At 43.4% G+C, this 9,525-nt stretch overlaps 1 protein-coding gene across 23 annotated transcripts in view; it reads right to left on the reverse strand.

Annotated features, from left to right (window-relative positions):
• Window positions 1–9,484, reverse strand: part of UBAP2L (ubiquitin associated protein 2 like) — a 41,469-nt gene extending 31,985 nt beyond the window's left edge. For 20 of the 23 annotated variants that reach the window (XM_038543241.1, XM_038543245.1, XM_038543240.1 and 17 more), the window contains exons 1-4: window positions 9,288–9,426; window positions 5,169–5,298; window positions 3,960–4,037; window positions 3,284–3,394 (exon numbers count right to left, since the gene is read on the reverse strand). In XM_038543241.1, coding sequence (XP_038399169.1) covers window positions 3,284–3,394; window positions 3,960–4,037; window positions 5,169–5,258 — 279 coding nt within the window. In that variant the 5' untranslated portion in view covers window positions 5,259–5,298; window positions 9,288–9,426. Of the gene's footprint in view, window positions 1–3,283; window positions 3,395–3,959; window positions 4,038–5,168; window positions 5,299–7,997; window positions 8,382–8,946; window positions 9,082–9,287 lie in introns of those variants that run through there. The other 3 variants (XM_038543237.1, XM_038543238.1, XM_038543239.1) reach the window with 3 other exon arrangements.
• Window positions 9,485–9,525: the final 41 nt, after the last annotated feature.

Raw genomic sequence — 9,525 nt, forward strand, 5'->3', positions numbered from 1 at the left:
AAATGAGTTTTATAAATTTGAAATTTTAAAAACACACCCCTTCATTCACACTATCTTTGCAGAAAATATGTACAAACCAAAATTTCCAAACACCAAAACTACCAGATCTTTACTAGCCTAGTTACCATCTTACTCAAGGACCTAGTGCTCAGCAACAGCTATCTAATATCTAATAACTTTCAAGAATATGGACCAAGTATAATATGAAATGACTTAATTTTTCCAGAGTTGACAATATTGTGATCATATAGAAGAGTATCCTTCTTTAAGGGAACCATGCTGCAGAGTATTTTATGACGTCTATAACTTTCTTCCAAATAATTCCAAGTGTCCATCAACGGATGAATAAAATATGGCATATACATATATTAGAATATTGTTAAAAAAAAAAGAATATTGTTCAGCCTTAAAAAGAAGTGAAATTCTGACACATGGCCACAATATGAGCATCTAAAAACACCATGCCAAATAAGACATAAAAAAGCAAATACTGTATGATTCCACTTACATGAGGTACCTAGCATAGGCAAATTCATAGAAACAGAAAATAGAAGACGTTACCAGGAGCTGGCAATATGCGGACAGGGGGTTATTAATAGATACAGTATTTAGGAAATGAAAAAGTCCTGCAAATGCGTAATGCTAATGGTTGTACAACATCATCAGTGTATTTAATGCCACTAAATTGTACACTTAAAAATGGTTAAAATGATAAATTTTAAATATATTTTACTATAATTTATTTATTTAAAAATTTTATTTATTCATGAGAGACAGAGAGGGAGGGAGGGGGAGAGAGAGAGGCAGAGACACAGGCAAGAGGGAGAAGCAGACTCCACACAGGGAGCCCAACGTGGGACTTGATCCCCGGTCTCCAGGATCAGGCCCTGGGCCAAGGCGGTGCCAAACCGCTGAGCCACCTGGGCTGCCCTATTTCACTATAATTTTTAAAAAGTTTTTAAGTTAAAAACTCAGCTTAAAATTATAGCAAAATCATATTCACATATTCTGAAGAATCTATAATCGTTCACTAATAATTTTTAAAAAGATTAAGTATCCATCCAGGACTTGGCAGCTCCTTGTTGCCTACCCTTCCAGTCTAAGCTCATTCCACACTACAACTGGTGGGTCATTCTATGCTCACAGTAGCTTCGATTCATAAGTTATAGTATCCCTATTATAACTAAATCTGCATCAGGAACCCTGGAAACTAGACTCAAAACAGCTAGCTCTCAGAGTTTTCAGCTAGTCTGTCTGGCAAGTTTCAGAAACTTCTCACCTTTTTCCTTCTCTATGGTATGTATCAGCTGCTGGCACTACCCAGGTTTATAAGGAAAAGGAATTACTATAATCTTCCCAAAGGTGCTGCAGTTTTCTGATATGATCTCATCCACCAACATCCAACTTCCCTTGGCAGTTGCTATTACTCCCCACTGGTTTCACTAGTGGCTGTTTTATTCATGCCACAAGCCTACATTCTCCAGTTTATTTTCCTTTCTGATACTATAGAAGGTTAGATTTGCAGCATTAGGCAGAAGATGCTAGAAAGTGAAACAAAATGTGACTTACGCAAAGAAAAAGAAAGGAAGAAAGGAAGGGGGAGAGAGGGAGGGAAGAAAGAAATCCAGACTTTTTTTTTAAAGAAGTTGTTCTTTTTTTTTTTAAAGATTTTATTTATTTATTCATGAGAGACACAAAGAGAGAGAGAGAAACAGACACAGGCAGAGGGAGAAGCAGGCCCCACGCAGGAAGCCCGACATGGGACTCGATCCCGGGTCTCCAGGATCACACCCTGGGCTGGAAGGCAGATGCTTAATCGCTGAGCCACCCAGGCGTCCCTGAAATCCAGACTTTTAAAAGCCAGGACTAGTCCCACTCTTCCCCTAACCCAAAAATCTGCAGTAAACTCACAATGAGCCAAAGGCACTATTATCTGATTATCCAGACAGTAATTTTCAAATAAGATCAGTAATGTAAAATCAAAAACCACATTTTTTTAAAAAGTAAACTCTACACCCAACATGGGGCTTGAACACAAAACCCTGAGATCAAGAGCCCCATACTCCCAAGTCAGTCAGGTTCCCCTAAGACCACATTTCTGAAGAGAAAAATCCACAAATTTAAATTCAATGATTAAAAAAAGTTTCCCACTGGGGCAGCTGCCCTCTTTCTGTGTCTCTCATGAATAAGTAAAAAAAGAAAAAAAAAAAAGGTTTCCCACTATTATTTCCTATTGTCTCAAGGAATCTGACAAACCTCCAATATTTAGCTAATGTGATGCTGTAACACCAGTAAGCTGATCTCTCAAAGGGTAAAACTCTGGTTATCTATCCCAACCAAAGATCCCCAGTGTAAGACCAAGTAAATGAAAATTACTTTAAAATGATACATTGGTTGTTAAAACAATAAAGTTCTCTGCTAAACACTATAGGAACATTCCAAAGGTTAGTAAAGCAGAACCCTGTTCTTAAGGGACTTAACAATTTGGGTAAATGATAAGCACAAAAATATAAGGATCTCATTAAGTGGAAAAGAGAAGAGGTGAAACTTTAGGGTAAGAGATGTCATCTCAAAAAAAAAAAAAAAAAAAAAAAAAAAAAAGATATCCCATCATCTCCAGGGATGGTCAACAGGCTGTTAACTCTCTCTACTACCTCAACAGAAATTAAGTTCAAACAATGAAAATGTATTGTATTTTTTTTTAAAGATTTTATTTATTTATTCATGATAGTCACACACGGGGGCGGGGGGGGGGGGGGGCAGAGACATAGGTAGAGGGAGAAGCAGGCTCCATGCAGGGAGCCTGACGTGGGATTCGATCCCGGGTCTCCAGGATCGCGCCCTGGGCCAAAGGCAGATGCTAAACCACTGCGCCACTCAGGGATCCCTGAAAATGTATTGTAAAAGGTGACACTGATGGGAATATCTTGAAATGAGAATCTGCTAGTTTCTATGACTTTGTTCAACACAATAAAACAGGTGAGCAGAATGTTCTATGATTAGTAACTAAGGCTAATATATAGCATCTCCAATTTAGGCCAACTCAGTCTGGAAAACAGTCACTAGCCTGGAATGAATAATTTAGTCTAAGCTAATTAAGGGAGATGGATTTTATGTTTTCTTCTACTTATTCTATATAAATTTTAAGTATCTGCAACCCACAGCTCCATTTGGAGAATAAAGTACTCTCCTTTAAGTTGAGTTACTCCACTTGCTATTTTTAGAATATTCTGAGCTTCTCAGCCAAGGACCCACTTTCTAGAACACTCTATTAACACTCTACCGTATCTGGGTTTCCTTCCAGTAGGACATTGATGGCTCTGTTGACATCTCCATTGCAGTCATGCAAAGCAATGACACATTCATCTTGGTTCTTGCCAGTGATATCAATCAACTGAAAGAAAAAGATCAGCAACCATTATGAACAAGTTTGCACTCCTCACAAAAGAAAACCAGGTGAACAAGAGAAAAGGGAGAAGACACCAGCTGAGTCTGAAAGAACCTCAGGCTTAAAAAACCAAAATATGCATAATTTTGGTACGCTAGTTCAATAAGCAAAATATGAACAACTGTGATTAGGGATGGGGTCAAAAGTACTTATAAAACAAAGAGTAAAATATCTGATAGAGAATCAAATCCAGAAGCACACAGGCTTCAGCATACTGTGAATTTCTACAATTCCTAGATGGCACAACTGCTCAAAATTGCTATAAAAATGGCATTAACAAAGTCGCCCAATAAATAAGTTAAAATTAAGATAAAACCTTTTCGAATAAGGTAGCTGTCCAAAGGGGGTACAGTAAATCAAACAAAAGCACTTACAGGCTTAATACATTTCAGGTCATAATTCTTTCAATATCTACAGTACAAAATACCCTGGTAGCCACCTATGACATTTAACTATGTTTTAATCCTGAGGTCTTTCCCCATCGCTTAGAGCAAATTAGCAATACACTCACTTGTTTCACCTTTTCCTCAAAGTCAGCATCATTATGGTCTGAAATCATCTGTGCAAGTCGAATTTGTTCCGCAGTAGCCTAGGAATTAAGTCAAGTTCAAGAAAGCATGATCAAGAGACAAGAGTTTAGAGAAATAAGAGGGACCTATGTAGTCAATAACCCACCCCATCTCCCTGCCCAATTTCCTTCTCCTTGTTACAAATGACCAAGTAACAAAATGCTAACACCAGTTAAGATACCTAAATTGGGACGCCTAAATGGCTCAGCAGTTGAGCATCTGCCTTTGACTCAGGGTGTGATCCTGAGGTCCCAGGATCGAGTCCCACATCAGGCTTCCTGCATGGAGCCTGCTTCTCCCTCTGCCTAGGTCTCTGCCTCTCTCTCTCTCTCTGTCTCTCATGAATAAACAAAATCTAAAAAAAAATAAAATAAGATGCCTAAATTTGCAAAATGACAAAGAACTAAACACTGAAGCTGTCACTATTCTGCTCTATAATCCTTAAAAAAAAACAGGAAGCTTTTTCACCAAAGTTCACAATTAAAGAAGCTCCCATTTTGGGATCACTGTACCTCTTTGAAACATTTATACCTCAAATAATTCATTTTTTATTTACAAAGTCACGTGTAAACCCTATTCCCATTCCTGCAAGAACCAATGCTACCCTCTTATCTCTAGGCCTGAGAATAACATAAGATTTCGTCCTGGGGAAATGCTACCTTAGGTATTCAAAGCACAGGACCCGGGGATCCCTGGGTGGCTCAGCGGTTTAGCGCCTGCCTTTGGCCCAGGGCGCGATCCTGGAGTCCCGGGATCGAGTCCCACGTCAGGCTCCCGGCATGGAGCCTGCTTCTCCCTCCTCCTGTGTCTCTGCCTCTTTCTCTCTCTCTCTATCATAAATAAATAAATAAATAAATAAATAAATAAATAAATAAATAAATAAATCTTTTTAAAAAAGTTTATAAAAAACAAAAAGCACAGGACCCATTCTTTCCAAGTCTCATAATGCAGTATTGAACAACAAAAAGCAAGCACATTGCATCATAGCATATCAACAATCATCAGGTTCTAAGTAAAATGAAGCAAGGACTAGAAATCAAGAATAAAAAACCCAAACCAACAATCCAAAGCAAAGAATGATGCTGCACTGAATGGAAACCAACATCAACCAGCAGTGCTACCAACAGATCCAGACCCCTTGGGTTCTTTACCTGCGGCCGCTGCTTGTGCTGCATCTGGTTTTGGTTTTGAGGTTGTTCCCAGTTTCCCCGGGCTCGGTTAGTGCCCACCGACGTCATCATTTACAGTATATACAAATAACAGTATTTACAAGGTAGAATACTGAAAGATTAAAAAAAAACAATTTAGAGGTTAAATATGGGCAAAATGTATTTTCATCGTCTTTCATCAGCATCTTTGCCATTTTCATTTCTTTAAAGGAAAAAAAACAAAAGGATTCATCTGTTGAGACATATTTAGTTGATAAATTCCTTAAGGAACAATGGCTGTTAATCCATTTTTGTAAAACAAGAAATATAAAAAGCATGTGTCAAGTGACAGTTTTTGTTTTTGTTTTTAAGTTACGGGCATGCTTTGGTTCCTAGTCCCCTATACATAGGCTTAGCGAAGTTTTGCTATCTTAATAGCAAGCAAAATGATGTTAAGAATCAAAAGCCTTCTACACAAAAATATCTAAAGTCCCTTTGACAAAAGAAAAGACAATCAGCAAAACCTGGAAAATAAAGCCTTCCAGGAAGGGGATTAGTCTATACTCCAAATAAAAATAACTTAAAATATTGTACTCAAGTCTACCTATGAAAAGTCCTATCTTCCTTACAACCAGTTTATATAAATTGCATGTGACCACCATCCTTGGGAAAGGACAAGCTCAAGTTTAGTCTTTCTCCTTCAAGTTGTAACTCTCGTCATGCAGTGGGAGCTTGTATAACCTTCAACAAGGCAAGTATTGGCCCCAGTGACTTTGCTCAGAATCTCAGTTCCCTAGATAATTCCAACAGTTTTTGCAGCTACTTCTGTTGACCTCCTACTCCACAGTTCCCAGGCACCAGAAATGCAAATACCCTTTACCACTCACCTTAATATACAGATCTGTCCCAAACCAAAAGCATCTAGTACAAAGTTTTATTCGGAAGAAAGGACTTCTAGGATTATCATTTTAAACTTGAGACACTATTGCCAGCAATAGCACTTTGTTGAGTCTTTAGAGAGACAGAGAGCATAAAGAGCCTTTCCCAAAACGAGAATGGTTTTCATTATTAACAGTTCTAGCAAACTAGGATTCTCCTGAACTTAAGTTCCCTTTATTCATACTTTGCTTTAACGCAACCTCAGCTGTTGCATTTAGTAAACAAAGAAAATATTCACGATATGATGGAATGTTCAAAATATGCCATTACTGTTTTGTTTTATTCACTCTCAAAGAGGGTAAGTTTGTATTTTCTGCTCTACTTATAATTTTTTCATTAATAAAAACTTTATATGGGGTAATGCTAAGCTGCCCAAAGACAATGCTGAATTTGAGGAAGAGGCAGGTTGAGCCTCTAAAGAAATACAGAAGGATTAATTATTAGGGAAGTGAATTTCACCAGTTTTTCAGGTTACAAAGAAAGCTGACTTCTCTGTGGATAGATTCTTCACCAAGTTGAATCAATTTGTTTTTTGATACAATCAATAAGAATTAAGAGTTTTTCAGTCTCTATCATCAGAATTTTTTATTTTTTTCTCGGATTTATTCATTTATTCATTAGAGACACAGAGAGACAGAGAGGCAGAGACATAGGCAGAGGGAGAAGCAGGCTCCATGCAGGGAGTCCGATGTGGACTTGATCCCGGGACTCCAGGATCACACCCTGAGCGGAAGGCAGATGCTTAACCGCTGAGCCACCCAGGAGTCCCTATCATCAGAATTTCTGAGGAAATCTCAAAGCTAATTCTTTAACTACTGTCTCTTCTCCCTACACACATGCACATGTGCACACAAAGGCCTGTACATATTTCCAACTAGTACAGGATTATTTGCTACACAGTAGTCCATTTTCCCAGACTGGCATTATAGCCAAGTTTCATCACTCACAAAAGAACAAGTGTTCTTTAACCAGTACCCCTGGATTCAAATCAAAGAGAAAAATTAAAACGGACGAAAACTATTATACTTACTAATTGGCTCTAAAATGAAGTTTCTAATGCAAATAATAAACGCTTTTGTAACTTAGAAACTGACCGCTTTCTACTTCACATGTGGTTTCAACCTACAACCGTAATACTATAAACTGCGTGACTAACAATACAGATAACTGCATATACTATACCAGTGTAAATATATATTAAAAAGTCCTCTTGAAAGCCACTTAATTACCAAAGGGGGGGGGACCCACCACTCCTGATCACTCCCACTGTTAACTTCCATCTCTCTCTTGTGCTTTGAGACGTGTGACTAAGAAAATTTTACCGCCTAGGTAGTAACACCACTGAAGGACGGGTCAAACAAAACTAAGTGATCTGGGATGGATCACTGGAGGGCACAAAATCAGTAGCCTTTTAGTAGCAAGCAGAGACATGTAACTAGAGTTATCACAGTGGAATGGAGGAATCTTAAGAACTTTTCCTTAGCAAATAAAAATATTTACGGGAAACACATGAGATGTGTTGGGAGACCAAGGGAACAGCGTAGAAACAAATACTGGTTTGAACACAGGTGTGTCCTTGACCATCTTTTGAAAACCAGCTACTTGAAAAAATAGCCAGAGAAATTTTACAGAAAAAAATAAATAACAAGTATTTATTGAGTATCTACTATGTGTCCAGTACTTTAGGAAATACAAAAGCAGTATGACTCGGTTGCTGCCCTCAGGGAGCTTACAATCTAAGTTGAGCAACAATTCAGACACTCTGAAGCTGGACTGGGATGGGTGAGGCTTGCTACCTCTAACAGAACGACTAACTCCCTTAGGTGCTTTGTGGAAATGACCCTGCGTCCCCTTCTCCGTACACTCTAGTCTAATTTTAAAAAGAGTACTTGCCAGATAGGACACATTCAGCAAAGAGGGGCTTCAAAACTCGGGACCCAAACAGCCCGACTTAAGGTCTTTCATCATTAGCTCCGGGCCAGCGATGCTCGCTGTCCACAGCGGAAACCATCACTGGCACCGGCTACTCCTTACGGACAATGCTGGGGGAGTTCAGCGTCGCGGACCAACGCGGTTCCCTCCTCCTCCTCCGGGAGGGCTGGCGGTCAGCGGCCCTCGCCACCCCGGCAGGACCGTCCCTCGGCAGCACCCGGGCGGCGGAGGGGGATGGAGAGAACGCAGCAAACGCCTTTCTCCGCCTCATGCTCGGGGACACTGGGCGAACACGGTAACAATGACAACAAAAAGGGCCTGTTACTGTGTTTTGCTTCCACGACACCCTCCACCCGAGGAGACTACACTTCAAGGCGGAGAGACCGTCTCCTGTTTGTGACATCAGTTTGCAAGGCAATTTGGGGCTTGTCCACAGAGCACAGGGTCTGAAGGAATTTGGGATCCCCGCGCTACCCTAGGGGCGCGGACCCAGGCCCGGGCTCAGGGGCGCCCCCGAGGCGGACACCCCCACGGGCCTCCCCGACTGCTCCTCGCCAGCCCGCGCGGCCGCCGCGAACACGTTCCCGGAGCCGGGGCTCCCGCAGGCTGACAAAGAGGCCGGGGCCGAGAGGGGCCGCAGCCCACGCGCGGAGAAGGGAGGCGCACCCCGCGCCGCGCCCCCGCGGGGCTCCCGGCCCGCCGCCTCACCTCCCACCCGGAACAAATTCATCCTCCGCACTCCAGACCGAGGGCCACATGGGGGAGTTCGGGGCAGCTCCACCCCGCCGCCCTGCCCCCGCCGCCCCCAAACCAGGCCGGATCCGGACCCGAAGAGGCCGCAGCGGGCCAGGAAGGGAGGAGGCCCCCCGGGCGTCTTCACAGGCAGCGGCCGGGGCTCAGCGGGCCCTACCTCAGGCGGGGCCCAGGCCGCGCTCGCCCGCGCTCTTCCTTGCTCTCCCCGCTCGGGCTCTAGCCGCATGGCCCCCCCCCTCCGGCCGCCCAAGCCCCGCCCCGGCCACGCTCCCAAATCGAGGCCCCGGCTCCGGCGCGGCCCACTAGGCCGCAAATCCAACCATAAACAAAACCCCCGGCGGCCGACTCGAGGGGGGGCGCCGGGTTCGCGCGACCGGGAGGGGTGTCCAGTGGGGGGAACGCATGGGGCGGGGGGCCTACTGGGGGGGGCGGCGGGGTAGGGGAGAAGGGAGGGAGGGGAAAAGGAGACCGCGGATTTAAAGGGGCCGCGGACAATACCCGGCCCCGCCGCGCTGCCGCTGCTGCCGCCGCCGCCGCCAACGCCGCTGCGCTCCCAACTTTACCTCAGTCTCCTCCACACTGACACCCCGGGCCGCGCCGCCCCTGTCACGTGATGTGAGGTTCCCTCCTCCCCACCCCCTCCCTCCTTTCCTCTCTCGCGCTCGCGCTCGCGCCTTCCCCCTCCCACTTGCTTGCCTGCGTCCCCCGGCACGTGACGCGAAAAGGGACGCGCACG

Source organism: Canis lupus, chromosome 7 (assembly GCF_011100685.1).
Source record: "Canis lupus familiaris isolate Mischka breed German Shepherd chromosome 7, alternate assembly UU_Cfam_GSD_1.0, whole genome shotgun sequence".
NCBI lineage: Eukaryota > Metazoa > Chordata > Mammalia > Carnivora > Canidae > Canis > Canis lupus.